The sequence below is a fragment of the Maylandia zebra genome, linkage group LG19 (genome assembly GCF_041146795.1).
Source record: "Maylandia zebra isolate NMK-2024a linkage group LG19, Mzebra_GT3a, whole genome shotgun sequence".
Classification (NCBI taxonomy): Eukaryota; Metazoa; Chordata; class Actinopteri; order Cichliformes; family Cichlidae; genus Maylandia; species Maylandia zebra.
The window spans coordinates 27,383,809-27,400,402 of record NC_135185.1 but is presented as its reverse complement, the minus strand read 5'-3'; the positions used below and the strand labels follow the sequence as shown (position 1 = coordinate 27,400,402).

The window sequence follows — 16,594 nt, the reverse complement described above, 5'->3', positions numbered from 1 at the left end:
GGCCTGATGCTTAAACCTCACATGCTGCACGAATAACAGGCATGCCTCGTTGTGCGGCAGGCTACTTATTTTGTTGCAGTGGTTTACAAACGCCAGGAGAACTAAAATAAGCTGTCACGCCTGCTGCGTGCTGCAGACTGCTTAAATACTCATAGTAAGCTGCATCCGGTGTGATTATTACCCCCCACTAAGGAGTGTGCAAGCAATAACACATGTAATTATAACACGCTGAATGAAGTTAATTCTGATTCTGGCACACTGCAATCTCTACTTCTCTTATAAATGGATATTTCACACTGCGAAGTCTTGGTGAAAAGTGTGTGGGATCAAAAATGGTCTGTCTTAAAACGAAAGCCAAAAACACACACTGCCCATTGCTCATTTTGTGCCCATCATAAGTGATGGGCAGTGTGCAAAAATCAACAGCGGGTTGGATTTTTTTTTCTTCTTCTTCTTGTAAATGGATGTAGAGGTCCTGTGAACTTACATCAAGGATGCTTGGAGTTGCACTGAAAAGAAGTGAGCCTCTGCATCCAGATATTCACACATTTGAAGAGAAATCAGCCAGTATTAGAACAATTTGATGATAACGCTACTCGGGAGATTTCTGCTTCACAAAGGCACTTATCAGGCTGCTGCCAGCAAGCATTTAGAGGAGCTGTATGAAAGATTTAAATATAGATTACTGAGTAATGTTCATTCCGTCTAACTCTTATCTGTCTGTATTTTGTGTCTTTAATTTAAAAAAAAAATCCTTTATACCTTCATCAGTCTCTTATATTTTAATACCAATTTTTGTTCCTCGTATCTCCCTTGTGCTCTTTCCTCCTTAGTATAAATTTTCACATTTTCCTTCCCTTTTTTGGTTTGTACTTAATCTCTTTGTGTCGTGCTCATGTGTCCCTGCATTTCTACAAATCTGCAAATGTGTATGTGTACATTTGTGTGTAATTCCTAGTGTGGGGATATATAAGCAGCCCTATCCCAGTGTAATTGCCTAGCTGATGTAAGTGCGAGTATGGATTCCTCTGGCTGCTGGGATTATCATCAGAGCAACTGTTGGGGCTGGCAACACACGTACAGACAGACACACACATATATACTGACAATGAGCCCAGCGCTGGTAGAGCTTATCTCCTTACCAAGACGCTTCCTCCCTCACAGAGCTCTGTTTCCTCTTCCCCATCCTTCTGCCCAGCCCTGAGCTCAGCCCAGCTGTAATTACAGTCTTATCACACACACACTGGGAGGGTTCACACAAACACACACACACACGGACACACCCGCAGACATTCATGCTTTCACTCACGCTCTTAGAAGACACGTTTGGTGTCTGAATCAAGGAGCCTTATTCAAGGCCTTCAGTGAATCGAAACTTCTGCTTTTTCTTTGCAGAGTGAGAAACGTCTCATTCTCTAGATGGATCTTTCTTTCTGTCTCTATGTCCTCCGCAGTCCGCTCTGTCTGCAAAGATTATGGCTGTAAAAGCCAGCTGACTCCAGCGAAAACAAAATCTCTTTCTCTGACAATTCTACTTCCAATAGCTTCCTCTTTTCCAGGCCGACAACACTGGCTGGCTAGCTGTCTCCCCTCCTACTGTTTGACAGATAAATGTCTGCACTGTTGTCGTGGTGATGAGTTTAACATGTGTCCTTACAGTCTCTCTGCTTGTCTGTCTAAATTTCTGCCTCCCCGCCTTCTTTTTTCACAGGTACACTCCTGGTTTCACAGTGTTATAAATGTCTGTGTGTATTTTTGTCTGACTTCTTGTCCGTCTGCTTCTTATTTTTTTGTCTCCTGATCAAGCATTTAAAGCCGCTGCCTTACAAATTCAAGCAGGTACACCTTTGGTTTCGATGCTACTTCCATTTCCATCATCCACCTATCTCTGCTTCATCCCTAACACTTGCACCGGTGTACGTTGCATGCTGTAGAAACACGGACTTGTTGCTTTAAAGTCAATGCAAAACACAACTTAACTAGTATAGTTATTAGAGTCACTAACATAGTTTCATTCTAGAGTGTGGATATGATCAGTAGTTAAACTCCCTTAGTGCCAGTCTTCATCCTAGCCATTACTGAAAGTTGGCACCTATTATTGTGTACTGTGTTGTAAGAGCTGCTTAGGTTTTTTGTCTAACAACCACTCACAGTTCAGCTAAGCTCTGCTCTTCTCTCCCTCGAAACCAGAAACAAAGCCAGGGGGCTTAGACTGAAGCCTTGTCTTAATAGTGCTAATAGCCGAGTGGAGCGGGAGGAGGGAAGGATGGAGGGGTGAGAGAAAGACAGTGATGGAAAAGAGAGTGATAGGAGGTCAGTGCAGGAGGCTGAGCAGGGAGGAATGTGAAAGGAAGGAAGGAAGGAAGGAAGGAAGGAAGGAAGGGAGGGAGAGAAGAGAAGAGGGAGAAGGAAGGAAGAAAGAAAGGAGAACTTTGCTTGTCTCAAAGACGAGCAGAGCCAGAGGGAGAGGGGTGAGAAAAGGGACGGGAGGGGGGGTTGGTTGAAGGAGGGTGGATGAGGTTTGTTTGGTCTCCGTGCCAGCGGGTGGCATTTTGGCTGTCTGTGAGGCCTTCACAGACAGCCAGTTGCATCAACAGGCAACTGGTGTTAGTCACATCGAGCTACGTAGCTGCTCATCAGCAGAGGCCGCTTCGGTGTTGGTCGGCTCACAGACTCACAGACTCCATCCCTTAAGTGTTGAGCACACACATTATGCGCTTATATATACACAGAGAAAAAGAATAAGGGAAGATAATAGCATATTTGGATAGGTTGGCATTTATGTTTACTTTTACACTTACACTGTGTGACTGATAGAAAGAAATACAGTGTGAGATCGTGGTTTTGCACCTCTGTGTGCCTCGCAGCTAACAGCCCTGCACGTCTGTTTCTCAGGAATTGTTGCTCAGTTTGCCCTAATCAGTGTGTTAGGAGTTATGAGTTGCTCTAACAGAATGTGTGCGTGTGTTTGCTCTGGTGACTTTAACTCCATGAAAGCTGTCTTAATATGTTCCAATTATATGTTAATGTGTTTTATTATGTAGGGCTCTCCCGCCATCTTGCTCAGCTCTTTGAACACAGACGCAGTGTGCGAACGTCTCAGGCAGCTAGAAGGAATCGACCCCACCATGCTGCCTCAGTACACCTCCACCATTAAGAAGGTACGCGTTTAAACTAAAAGAAGTTTATGTGAACACCTCATTTTTTCTTGTCGTCATCTTTGTGTGGCATTCTTTCGATGGTCACATTTATTGCAACATATGAATGCAGTGTTTTTCTTCATGAAGTTCTCGCTACTCTGTGGGCTTTTCTAGGCAATTGCATTGAATCTGTGAGCAAACCAGTCCTTTTTTTTATCCGTTGCAGGCCAATATAAATGGTCGGGTGCTCACGCATTGCAACCTAGATGAGCTGAAGAAAGAGATGGAGATGAACTTTGGTGACTGGCAGCTCTTCAGAGGAATGGTGAGACTAGATTGCTTCATTTAGGTGCCTTTAATGCAATAATATTGTGCAACTCAACATCTTGCTAAATATTGTGTGCATGTTCTCACCATTCTTGTGCGAGTTTTCTCTTGAAGCTCTGGTTTCTCATGCTCCAGAAAAGATGCTAGGTCAATCTTGCCTTTCTGGGCCTGTGATACTGTTGAAAAAATAGGCTCTAAATCTCACGAGTTTCCTTTCCTGGATAAATAAAGTTGTTTTTTTATTAATTACCCGTTAAACTCTTGTGAACAGAAGTGGTCATATGTAGGCTGACAGGGAAAGCATTAGTCCGCCACAAACAATATCAACTGCCCCTCTGCGACTCTGACGTATACTCAACCATACCAGGGCCCCGCTGGTGATATTTGTTTCAGTTGTGGTTTGTGCCAGAATCCAGACAATATCACATAATAAGACATCTCGTGTTGTGCTGAGATATTGGGATGGAGATTTTATAATCCATATTACGAGAAAGGCGCTAGTCAGCCAGCCAGAGGTCTAGTCGGCTCAAATCACTAACACATGTAGCCGGCTCCACTTCATCAAATGTCAGTCTGTGCTCTTAATGCCAAGGCAAGAGCCCCAGATTGGTCATGTTTTACCGGAGATCCTATGCAGGGCTTGGGTAGAAGCAGCTGGAGAGTGCAGTGGCCTTGCAGCTCCATGTAAAAACCAGTGTTGTGTTGCCAGGATGCAGCTAGCACAGCCATCTGGTTCAAGATTGCTGACTGATATCTGGATGAAGGGAGGGTATTGTCAGGGAGGAGGGGACAGCTGAGTAGATCTACTTAAGGAACAGCTCCCAATTCTGTTCTCACAAGCTTTTGTTGTTGTTGTTGCTGCAGTCTGATGTACTTGTTACATTTAAACACACCAAAAACCAACACGCTAAGTGACTTGTTGATCACATATATTGTCCTGTATTGTTTAAGGTCATAGAACAGCGGCATGCTGAAAGCCAGGCAGCACTTCAGGATGAGTCCCGAGCTGCTAGCGAGCAGGGCAGCAGCGTGCACCTCGGGGAGCCCAGCAGACGCTCAGGGGGAGCCCAGCGTGAAACAGCCGCCTTCAGCCTCAACCTCAGCTTTGAGGAACTCAGCGGCGTGGGTCTGGAGGAGCCTGTGAGACGCAGCAACAACTCACACTGGCCGGTTAGTCTTCCTGTCACGAGCTTGTTATAGAAATATCACAACTGCGGCGTGATCAACCAGTGTGTGTGGGCACATTATTTTAACACATGCAGATGTGCAACCGTATTGAAGTTGCTACTTTTAAGCGTAACTGTTATCATGTTACACTTGGAAATAGTCGGACCCCAAACTGTTGAATGGTCGCTGCACCAAGCCAGTGTGTTGATGGCCTCAGCAGTTTCACATAAATGTGGTTTAACCCAAAAAAAAAGAAGAGCACAACGGAGGAAGCTGACGATGGTCTTGAAATTTGCAGAATTAAAAATACTTAGACACTGCTGCAAACCAAAAGGTGTCAAAGGGCCCCCTATTTGGTATTTTCACCTTTTTGTATTTCCAGTGTGCAAACATCTGAGACACATGCAAACGGTCACATGTCGAGTGACACTGCTGCTGTTTCAGATGACCTCCAGTTCCCACTCCACACGCGGTCTTTGCTGGAAACATTCAATTCTCAGATTTAGAATATTTCAGATCTAATGATCAGTTTCAGTTTCAAGTTTCAAAGTTTTCTAGTCATATGCACATTAAAGAAACATGTTTCCCTGTACAGTGAAACTCTTCCTTTGCTGTACACGACAGATGCCAAACAGTATGTAAGAAATACAGTCGAAATATAAGATGTGCAAAAAATAAACTCTACAAATAAAATCAATCTGAGCTACAAAAGAATGCTGCTGTATATGTCTGATTGCACACAGAGTAAATGCTGTTGCACTCTTGTTTTATGCACTCTTAAGTCAATAGCCCAGAACCATAAGGCACTCTGTACTCAGCACATGACAGACTCGGATGAATGTTGCACCCCAACCAAACTTTTTCCTCATTTTTTCAGGTGGCAAATCACCGCACTTCAAGCATGTCTAGCCTGAATTCCCAGGAATCCTCTAATGACATCTGCAAGCTGACAGACAAGCAGCAGGCTGAGTATCATGATGCCTACAGGGAGTACATCGCTCAGATGGCCCAGCTGGAGATGTCCGGCAGTGGGGGAGAGAGGCCTGTTCAGCCCCACCCTGGACAATTCCTTCAGGCTGCCAGCTCAGAGGACAAAGGGGTGGGTGGACAGTCACAAGTACACTGTCGTGTTTTTGTCACCACATCGCTGATGGCAGAAATAGCTCATTCAAATAAGTCTCTACTGTCATGACTGGAGGAAAGTACCGTGTAGTTAACTTGTGATTTTGAAATGTTGTATTTAGCTGTACTGAGAAATGGCGGAACTCGAAGTCTCAGCTGAGAAAATGGAGACCACTGCTTCTTGCATTTCATCATTATTGGCTTATATTCTTTGTTTGTCTTGGCACCAGAGGCAGAGATAGGAATCCTTTTGTCAGTGGTCTCTCAGAGGTCAGCAGCAGAGGATTCAGTATATTTTTATGTTCTCCTCATTGAAACTTCTTCCCTCTTCTCAGGCCAAGGAAGGATCTGATCAAGACAGCCGCAAGTCTTTCACCAAGAGAAGCTCCAAGAATTCTGATGCCACAGACTTTGCCTCAGGGACCGATGGATTAGACCCCATCAGCGAAGAGGATGAAAAGCTGGATCACAGCTCGTCCTCCAGGACTCCAGGCTCCAAGAAGAAAGGAGCTGGGTCATATTACCACAAGCTGCCCAATGATGAAGACTCGGGCCCAGAAGACTCTGACAACACCACACCTCTCCTCCATAAAGAGGCAAAATTTGGTGCTCTGTCTTCCCACAGCTCCAAGCCAACTGGGCTGCTTGCCAAGCCTGGCTTCCTCACCGAAATCCTCATCGATAAGAAGGACTCGTCCGATTCGGGGATGCGCTCCAGTGAAAGCTCCTCAGACCCATCCCTGGAAGAGGCTGAAGGAGAGACTGGCAGACAGAGAGATGCACTGAAGCCCAGTCTGATTGAACTGGAGCTGGAGGGCTTGGTGAAGAAGAGAGGCCCCCTACCCAGCAGCCTGAGCGGCCTGCAGGATGCCACAGTGGCCCGCATGTCCATCTGCTCCGAAGCTCCATCTGAGGCCAGCCTTATGGCCAGCAGCCCAGATGAGGGGTGGCCATCCAGCGGGGTCAGCAACCTCAACCACAGCGCCAGCAACACCACCCTTAATAACAACACAAGCAGCCCCAGCGACACCAACACTAACACCAACAACAGCCATCAGCAGCAGGCTACCATCACAGGCACAGAGTCCGCCTGCTCCAACATCATCTCCCCAGATGTCATCATCATCCCCGGCAGCAGCACTGCCAACACCACAGCAGCCACCATCCACCACAACCAGAACCTGCGAACCATCAGCCTTGGCGACGAGAGGGAGAGCGTCCTCTAAGAAGCCACGTGTTTGTTACACTAAGAAGGGTCATGCGGAGTGTGGTTCTTGATGTTTGTATTGTGTTGCGATGAACTAGCGTAGATGAGTGTTGTGTTGTTAAGGACAAAGTCAAAGAAGAGTTGTAAGGTTTAATAAAGCAACCACCTTGATTTTTGAAAAGGATAAATCTGATAGTTGATGGTTAAATACCAAAAAATGTTTGTAAGGTCTGTTTGTTTGTCCCGTGTGTTTTTGTCGTTAGTTTGGATTTTCTGTGTGTAGTGACGGTAATGTTACAGTAAAAAATAAAACAAAATAAAGTGTTGCTTATAGAACAGTAGCCATGACTGTGAAGAGAAAACCAGTCTAGTGTTTCTGAGGCATTCGGCCTTCAAAGCATGTTGTGAGGTTGCTAGAATATTTCAGGTAGAACAAAGTGTAGACACTTGTGCTGTTTTCTGTGTGATAGAAATGCATGAACTAGACTGCAAAGCGTCACATGTAAGTGTGTTTTGTGAATCAATAAACATCCTCAGTATGTGGACTCTTGAAATCAGTCTGACGGGGTTTTTTTTGTTTTCTTCGACTTAACTCAGCTGCTTGTGCAGTACATTATTGGAATTCGCTGGTAAATAGGCCAGAATACGCACATTAAGTCACATTTTTAATAGCTTTCATATTTTACCTAATGATGTGGTGAGGAAAAGCAAATGTCTTCAGTGGTAGGATTCGTATTGACCGATAGATGGCGCACTCTTCATACAAACGTGCTACTGCCTGGTTGTACAGACACCGCCTGTCAGGTTTGAGGACTCTGAACTTCAACACAGTAACTCTTAAAGTGTCCTTTAAGGAGCCGTTTTTATTTCTGGTACTTCTACATTTAACTGTAAATGAGTCTTAACTTTAAGACATGCTTTATTTATAAATAGATTTTTCCTGGTTTGTATAAGAGTGACTGTTTCCACACTTGGAGATTTTTAAGTATCCCTTAAGGTTATTAAAATAAATAAATAAATAAAATAATCACCTAATGGGAGGCCACAGATTACTTGGCGGGTCAGTGGTATGGAAACATTTGAGATCCTGCAACACGTGACTGTCAGGTCTCACTGCTGGGTCCATCACGTCACCCAACAGCACGCATTAGCCGCCCCCTGCCCCCCCTTTCTACCTCAGTCCGCTTTTGATGCCTGCTTTAAAGAACAGTGGACTGCCAAATGACCACGGGTGGCTTTTTGATTTTGAACTCCCGTCATCGTTTGACTTGGTTTATAGTTTAATTTCACAGGAATCAAGCTGATAAAGTCCAAACTGCGGACACCGGTGGGGTTTGATTAGTCAAAATCTGGTCTGAATACAGATGCTTCTAGGACGTTTTGATCTGACTCGTACTTCTGTTTTGCAAAAAGGGGAAAGGCAAGTTAATAGCTCGACTTACGGAATCCAACCCATCACAGACCTATAGTTTCACCTCTTTCCCACAATTGTCTACCATTTAAAAAAAAAAAACAATAGATCCTCGGCTTCTGGCTCTCACAACCTAAATCAGTTAATCCCTTTTACTTTCAGCGGCATGTGAGAAAGTAAGAGTGCAGTCAGTGCGTCCTCAGTAAGCTTTTACGCAACCGTGCCTCCAGGTCGTGTTTGCCTTGGAGAAGTGTTGACGCTGTGTTTTAAGACTATTATAGGTCACATACTGCAGGTCTGATAAGGACACTCTGTACGATTAGTTTTTCATGCATCTCAGATGTTTTCTTTACATCCAACCTAAAGCCAACACAGATAACCTCAGCTTGTTCTGTATCTGACTAGATCATTTTACGCACTGGTTTAATATCTCCTGAACAAACAAACAAAAGCCCACCACATTTACCCCCAACCCGAAGTGGTTCTTCCCCCAAATGACACATATCCAAATGGCGTTTTTGATTTATTTTGTATAAAAAGGTACAATTTACATTACTTTTATAAAAAGTTTCAGCATAATTAAGTACAACATTACACTTTTGCAGAAGTTTGAAATTCCTGCAACTATACAAGATAAACTCCCGATGAGAGTTCACAAGGTTTCATTCTTTTCATTTTAACTTTTTTTTTTTTTTTAAACAACGTCCAGTCCTTCATGTGCCAACAATTCTGACAAGACTAAACTTTTTACAGTAACTAACCAAGCTGTCTATTTACGTTCCCACCTCCGCAAAAAAAGCGAAGACTTCAACAAGGAGGAGAAGGACAGGAGGGGGGGTGAAGAGGGAGGAAGAGGGATGGGGTGAAGTCGGTGGTGGTGGTGGGGTGGAGGATAATCCTTGTGACAATCTCGTTTTTCCTCCCGCTGTCGGGAATATAACGCGCCTTCCATTTCCAGAAAGGACCCACAAATAATAATAATAAAAAAGTCTTAAGTTAAATAATAATGAAGTGTCCAAACAGAAAACACATCACATAAAGATTGTCCCATAATAAGCAAAAGTCTCTTGATTTCAGCGTCAGAAGAGGAGAAAAAAAAAAATCCAGGCCTGGAGGACAGAGGTTGGAGGTGAGGGAAGGGAGAGAGAGAAGGGGGTGGGGGGGAGAGAAGTCCTGCTCCCCAGGTCCTGTGTGTGTTTTTACGTCTTGACCAAACACCTGCAAAAGATTGAGAAAGAGAGGCGTGTTTAGAAAATGCAAACAGGGCAGAGATCCGGACAGACTGGCGCCAGGGAGGAAGCCGCAGTTTTTAACATTTAACCAAACACTCCCAATACTAAGCAAACCCTGCGCTCCAGATGTACACACACAGAAAGAGAGAGAGGGGGAAAGGAGAGGGCGCACGCACACACAGGCAGACACACACACACACACTTCTCGCACAACTTCAGCCTACAATCTGGGGAAGAATCAGCGTAATTGCCGCTCAGCTGGCGCCTACCCACTTCTTGTACCAATTATGTGCAGACATCGTAGTAGCAGTAATCCAAACAGCCATTATTTTCCTGTTGCAGATGCTCTTCATTATAGACACAAGAGGGTATAATACAACCCTGACGATTGCTACTTATATACAGTAAACCAAGCAGCCTGGAGCGAATATCTTGCCACTAAACTCCAGCGCGAAATATCAGTCTGCTACGTATTTCCACACAGCAGATGAGACACGAAATAGTTCGATCAATCTGTGACACACTAAAGTCTCGCAGAAGCCAGTGATGTGATCTTTAATTTTGTTTCGGATGAGCCTTGTAACTAATAATAATAGTAATAATAATAATAATAAAAATGTACCCAAGTCGTGCTTGCCATAACAGACGCCCCAGTGTTGCATCGCATTCTCATACAAAAACATTAGTGGGACCATTACAGCAACGTGAGACGACATTCGCGGTGGAACAAATGGATGGGTAAATGGTAATTCAAGCCCATTCTGCTCCAGCAGACTGGGAGACAGGCTGTAGCGGAGCCTAAAAGCCCTGGACAGAATGCAGCAGCAGACATGAGGACAGCCTACTTACCGCTTTAACGATGCAGAGTCCGGCTGTCATCTGTCATCAGCTCTGATGGCAACTCCGGGGACTGAAAACAAACAAACAAACCGACCAAATGTTAATTCTTTAAGCAGTATCCGAATGATGTGTCTGGCGTTTGCAATAGTGTTATGTAGGTCAAATCTCTTCCTCATCTGATTCTGAACAAAAGGAGGAAAAAAATATATAACATGCCATTTCCCCCCCTCCTCCTTTCCAACAAGCCATTTTGTGCGAGTTACGCATAGGCTACAAAGGCGCACTGCTTATGCGCGCACATGAAAAAAAGAGAAAAAAATACACCAAATCTTTCTCTCACAACACTCTGGACTGTCGCTTTTCAATTAGGATACGCGCTCAGCTACAGTGTAATTACCTGTAATGACAAGATGCTGATATCTGTGTTGAGGGTGGTCAAAGGAGTCCTGGACGGAGTCTGCCCCGGCCGGGAAGGGTGATGCAGGCTGGTTAGTGCGACACTGGAGTCCAGCGCAATCTGCAGGTCCAGGATGTAGTCGATGACATGCTGCAGGATTTCCATCTTGCTGACGTTCTTGTTCTGGGGGATGCTGGGCACCAGCTCCTTCAGCTTGGAGTAGCAGTCGTTCATGTTGTACAGCAGGCTGAGCGGGTCATCCACCGGGGTCTTGCTCCGAGAGATTCCCAAGGAGTGCTCTGATAAATTCACGCTGTTTTTCCGGAAGGATCGCACGGGGCTTATTGCTTTCATTTTTGTAAGTGTTGAGCGAGAGGGTTTGCTTGTGTCGGATGTCTTGCTTCTATTAAGTCCTGTGATTTGCCAGACGATCTGCGATCAGACTGGATTACCTAGCTGTCAGTGTGGTTTATATAGCCAGTAGGCTGGGCATGCGGCACGGGCGGGCCAAACGCGCTGATTGGGAGCTGCTAACATGTCACTCAACTTCCTTTATACCCTCTATTGGCGCTTCTCATTCAAACCCCACCCCCCTTTCCACCAGGTTACCAGTGGCAACGCATGTTGGAGGCGGAACCCAGAGGGCGCTTCAGCAGCTCCGGTGGGCAATTTGGAAAATTAAGCCCTTACCTGTTTCTGATCAAGAAAATTAATGATTCTCATGGATGTCAGTTGACAACGGCAAGGCGCGAGCACCTTTGCCTGCACGTTTTAAATTTGACCCCATAGATTTGCGATCGGCGTCGAGCTTCAGTGGGTTTAGAAAGGTGTATTTAAATTCAACATAAAAATAAATAAAGGAGATCTTTTCAAGAGTTTATCTGCTAATCCTATTTACGGAACACCATCAAAGTCCTCATCAGCCAGCACTTATTTTTCCTTCTTGCATCAGCGCATTCAGCTGTGGATTTGAAGTTGTGGAGCAGTGATGATAGTGACCGTGTCCGGCGCGCCTGATGACTCTTAATTCACACCAGCCCGGACCGGCGTGAAGGCAGGTTCCTGCATGAAGGAGAACAATAACCTTAAAGTGGAGAACTGAAACAGCTACCAACAGAAAGAAATGTTCAGACCAGTCAAAGTTTTTTCTTTCTTTCCTTTAATTGTTTTGTTTGTTTATACGCACTAGGAAACGTACCCATGTGCACGAAAGATTATGGATGTTTGTTTTGTTTTGGTGGCAGAAATATACAGTTTAACTAACTAACGCACCCAATACCTGATTAAAATGTATTCACTGTATTCACTGACGCCAAGAGTCTGTAAATATATCACAATAAAGTGCGTGTGTGCGTTAGACATGATGCGCGACAGTTGCAATCAGAGGGAAAATCATCAGTCGATTTACTCCAGCGACTTTTCCCCACAGTTGTATTAAACTGTAGTAATCTAGAGCATCGTGTTTAGACCACTTTCACGTTGGAGATGTGTCTTTAATAAAGACCCAGTGCACTTCGGCACAGCAGAGTGCAAATGTAGCTTTTACATCCACACACGTGAAGAGGCGATTAACTACAATTGACACTTTAATGTTTTCTGAATGAGTCATTTGTTAGCAGGAATTACACGCTTCATTCTTCGGCTGGAGGTGATGGGGGCTGCTTAATACTGCACTAAGTAATTGCCCCCAGGGGCAGCTGAATGTGATGTGCGCGATTTTGGCACTGTGGATCAAATTTGCTCCAGATGACGCGTTTCAGTGTACTTTTAAAAAGACGACGAAGCGGTCAGCGTTCGTATTTTCAGTTTATTGAAATATAGGCCTAGTAATTTGGCAAGGCAATTTGGTTGACAGGATTAATCAAAGAAAACCCCACAAGTCAAAAGAATCCGCTTTCTACAGCTTAATGGACCACAAGAGAAGCATTTCAGGGGTGGATCCTGATGAAAAAGCCCAAAAAGGCTGTTCACCCATGGCAAAGAAAGACGCTCTAGTCTATAATAGTAGAAGCAATGCAAAGGGTTTGAGTCCTGAAATTCTCATAAAAAATATATAAATATATATATAAATATACATCAAAGAAATGTTTCCGGGATTTCAGAAAAACCGGTGAAACACCATCTGTGCCATTGTTTTGCGCGTGGTTCAGTTCACGGACAGCTTCTCCTTCAGCTGTCTGACGAGCCTGATTTTTTTTTATTCATTTCTAATATAATCTGGAACTCCTGCAGTCTGCGTCCACATCTGGTGCAATAGGATTTTTCCATTTCTCCCCTTCATCCTTTCGCTCCCACAGCTGTGTACATTTCGCTCTGCGCCTCTGACTGATGCCTGACAGACAGGTGATGAATTGGCGCAAGAGCACGTCGGTACAAAGCCGAGCGAATCACCGGCAGCAGCCGCAGCCTCACCCTGCCTTCACTCTTCCCTGTTTCTCCTTTCTCTCCTCTCTCTCTCCCTCTCTCTCCGTCTTTGGAGCAGACTCTCTGGCGCCGGCGCCGTGACGTCACCCCATTCACAGCAGCCCTCGAGCCAGCCCTCCCGGCGCCGCCGAGGCGGTTTCCATAGAGACGGGGTTTCGGGGATGTCAGTCAGAGGTGTTTCTCAGCTGATCGAGCCGGGGCCCGAACCAGGGAAGCGTTAACACCGGGGACGGGTTTGAGTCTCCGGAGGAGTCTGCTTTGGTGGTGGTGCTTCGAGGGACCAGCGGATTATCTCATTACAAATCTTAAAGAAGAAGAAGAAAATACCACTAAAGGAATGTGACCAAAGCCTCTGTAGTATGTAGAAGAAAGTCTTGTAACCCCGCAGCCATGCTGAAACACATCTGGACCCTTATTTGGGCGGTTATTTTAAAGCATTATCTAAAATAGCCCATTTTTAAATTTCTGTAGCCAAATGCATGAATCACCAATCAAATCTGATTTTAAAAACTATATCTGTCTATCTATATAGTTATATAGATCTATAATATCTGTCTTTAAAACAAAGTTCAATTGGAGATTCTTCGAGTGCCGTGTCCGCTCCTATGATGCCTCTAGTGTGACTAAGTAGCCTACATTTACTCGCTAATGGAGGATAAGCTTACAGGTCCGTATTTATTTGATGCTACTTCTGCTACATCCCAACCCGCAGGGAAATACTGTGGACATACTTTTACTCCATTAGGCTATATTTATCTGACATCTATAGTCACTAGTTTAAGGATTAAGATTTTCCACAGGAACATTAAAGCCAAAGATAGATTAAAACCCAAGTGAATATAAAATAGCTTGATTAATCTTCATCTTATAACAGATGAATCACTCATAATGATCCACGGATGCCGCTAAATAAGAACACTTGCATATTTTATGGAGTATGAATATGCTTCTTACTTTCCTAAGACTTCATGCATGCTGTGACTGTTTCAGTGCATGATTGGAGATTTTAATTTCTTTGTTTTATTTCTGAGTGTCATTATGAAATTAATTCTTTTTGTCTTTTCATTTGCACCAAACTTTATATTGTTAATGGTAACAAACGGTCAGCATCTTCTTTCTGTTTTCTGTGATTAGGTGTGGGTGTGTGGGAAGAAACCAACTGCAGGCCTATGTTCAACTATGTTTGGATTGATTTATTTTTAATTGCAAAACCTAACCAGTCTTTTTTCTTTTACTTTAAAGTAATCTGTCTCTTTTCTACTATGAAGCTCATACTTATTTCCATATGTGGCTGTATGTCTTGTTCTGTACCACAGTGTCAGAGTTCATGCATCACCTTGCGAAAAGCAGGGAAAGAACCTGCACAAAAGTTTGTGAGCGCACAGTCAGACTTTTAGAAACATGCCTCTGGGACTCCAGCAGTACTGCAAAACGTTTCCCAATTTTTTCTAAAGTAACACAGTGTTGTAACTCAGAGAGATTATCCAATCTGAGCGAACAGAATAGTAAATAATAAAAAATAATAATAATGAAAAAATAAATTAATTAAGAAATCCCCATTAACCAACTCTCTTTCAAATATCAAGGGAAGGATCAGAAAGTAATGTTCAGCACCCAAAGCGGAGTCGGGCGCTCTACAGCCCGACTGTGCTCCGGTGAACTTGTTGATCCTCCTCCCCTCTCCCTACCTAACTCTCAAGGTAAAAAGATGAAGCTGGCTCTAAACGATGTGCCGATCGTCTCCTGGTGCCAATACTTTAATTACGGGAAACGCAAAGAAATGAACTTTTTGGTCGACCCTGCTGCATGCAGTGAATCACAGTGGAGGCTATCAAAGTGTCCTCCCCGTGCGCCTAAAAGTTAACCCGAACGGCGACTGGTCTTCAGTTCTCATAATAACAGCAGAAATACTACTAATAATAATACTAGTAATAATAATAATACCAATTACAATACAGTAAAACAAGAAAAATAGGAGAAAATGTTATAATATCCCTCTACGGCTGATGTTATCGACCCCAGCCGTGTGATGGAGAGGGTTAAAAGCGGAGAGGAGAAAACACCGATGATTAAAAAGCTTTTTTTTTTCAACGGTTATTTAAACTCGTAATTTCTCAAATGTGGGTTTGATCGTACAAACCGCGCGCTCTCTTTCTTTCCTAACACTGAATTCCTCCTGCAATTCCGAGTCCTCCGACGTGACATCAGCCGAGTACACCGCAAGTAACACTTTGCTCTCCACCGTCCCTCAGTACCGAGCGGTCTCCCCTTCGACACTCTTCTTCGTAGGGCTGCCACGCGCCTGTCGCGTGGAGGAGTGTACACATCAAACAGTGGTGCAGTGACTCTTTAAGCAGCGTCTATTCTGCAGGGCGGGGTTTGCTAAAATAGGCCCACACCCCCAAACACTGATGTGATGCGGTGGGGTGATGCGTGATCAGCCCCCGAGTCACCTCTAGCACGGTAAAGGCTTTCTTTTACATTTATCGCAGCTGAACTGCAGACTACGATCAGGCTCATCGTCAAGTAATCTGCACATTAGCGTTTCAGTAAACCCGCCAATCAATAAGACAACAGCAGCTTACAAAAACCACCATTGGGATTTTTTGTTGGTATTTTTGCTCAAGAGCCGACACAGATTTACTCATTATCAAAAGAGCTGTTGAATCATTTTCTTTCAAATTCATTGGACTCATTATTTTATCTCGGTGCAGTAGAATAACTAAAAGGTTATGTGAGACACCCTAAGTTGTCAGCCCACATTTGTGACTTGATTATGTGAAATACTGATATGTTTGATTTTTTTTTTTAAGATCAGAGAGACTGTTGCATTGATTTAACTGGCAGCTGACTAAAATCCTCCATCCTGTTGCTTTCCTTGTCTTCCAGTCCACCTCCTGCCCGTCTTTTAGTCTGTCCTGTGGTCCAGATGGGACTCTCTCTGCTCTCTGAGCAACGGCCATGCCTGGCTTTACTGTAACGTGAGAGGCTGTGGCCGCATCACATGCAAGCACTGGGAGAGATCTTGGCCAGATTGGTCTGGGAGACAAAGGCCGTGGCTGTCCAAGTGCCTTCCAGGCTGGTGGTGGAGTGGCCACTCCAAGCCTCCCTGGAGGCCGGCCTTCCTCTTCTGCTTCTCCCCAACGCACAGCTGGCTGCAGGAGAAAAAGTGGAGGATGGAGATGGACAGTTGAGCTGCAGCAATATGATGTGCATTATGCTACCCCCTACTCTATAGTTTAAACCGTTCAAGCAACTAGTTGTGTAAAGTTAGAACTCCACTTATTTTCTGCTGAACCGCTCGGCTTCTTTGGACAGAGAAACAAC

At 44.4% G+C, this 16,594-nt stretch overlaps 2 protein-coding genes across 9 annotated transcripts in view; one reads left to right on the top strand and one right to left on the bottom strand.

Moving 5' to 3' along the window:
• The window catches only part of kidins220a (kinase D-interacting substrate 220a), a 46,204-nt gene extending 38,687 nt beyond the window's left edge, over positions 1 to 7,517 (top strand). For 6 of the 8 annotated variants that reach the window (XM_004540501.4, XM_004540500.4, XM_004540496.4 and 3 more), the window contains 5 exons: positions 3,045 to 3,161; positions 3,367 to 3,465; positions 4,419 to 4,637; positions 5,512 to 5,733; positions 6,092 to 7,517. In XM_004540501.4, the coding sequence (XP_004540558.2) occupies positions 3,045 to 3,161; positions 3,367 to 3,465; positions 4,419 to 4,637; positions 5,512 to 5,733; positions 6,092 to 6,982 (1,548 nt within the window). In that variant the 3' untranslated portion in view covers positions 6,983 to 7,517. Of the gene's footprint in view, positions 1 to 1,806; positions 1,840 to 3,044; positions 3,162 to 3,366; positions 3,466 to 4,418; positions 4,638 to 5,511; positions 5,734 to 6,091 lie in introns of all 8 variants that reach the window. The other 2 variants (XM_076877797.1, XM_004540499.4) reach the window with 1 other exon arrangement.
• A 1,367-nt stretch (positions 7,518 to 8,884) lies between these two features.
• Positions 8,885 to 11,307, bottom strand: id2a (inhibitor of DNA binding 2a). The gene is made up of 3 exons (XM_004540495.3): positions 10,844 to 11,307; positions 10,456 to 10,516; positions 8,885 to 9,592 (listed from the first exon to the last, which is right to left on the bottom strand). The coding sequence occupies exons 1-2, from the start codon at positions 11,195 to 11,197 to the stop codon at positions 10,460 to 10,462; spliced, it is 411 nt and encodes a 136-aa protein (XP_004540552.1). The 5' UTR covers positions 11,198 to 11,307; the 3' UTR covers positions 8,885 to 9,592; positions 10,456 to 10,459.
• Between the last annotated feature and the right edge of the window lie 5,287 nt (positions 11,308 to 16,594).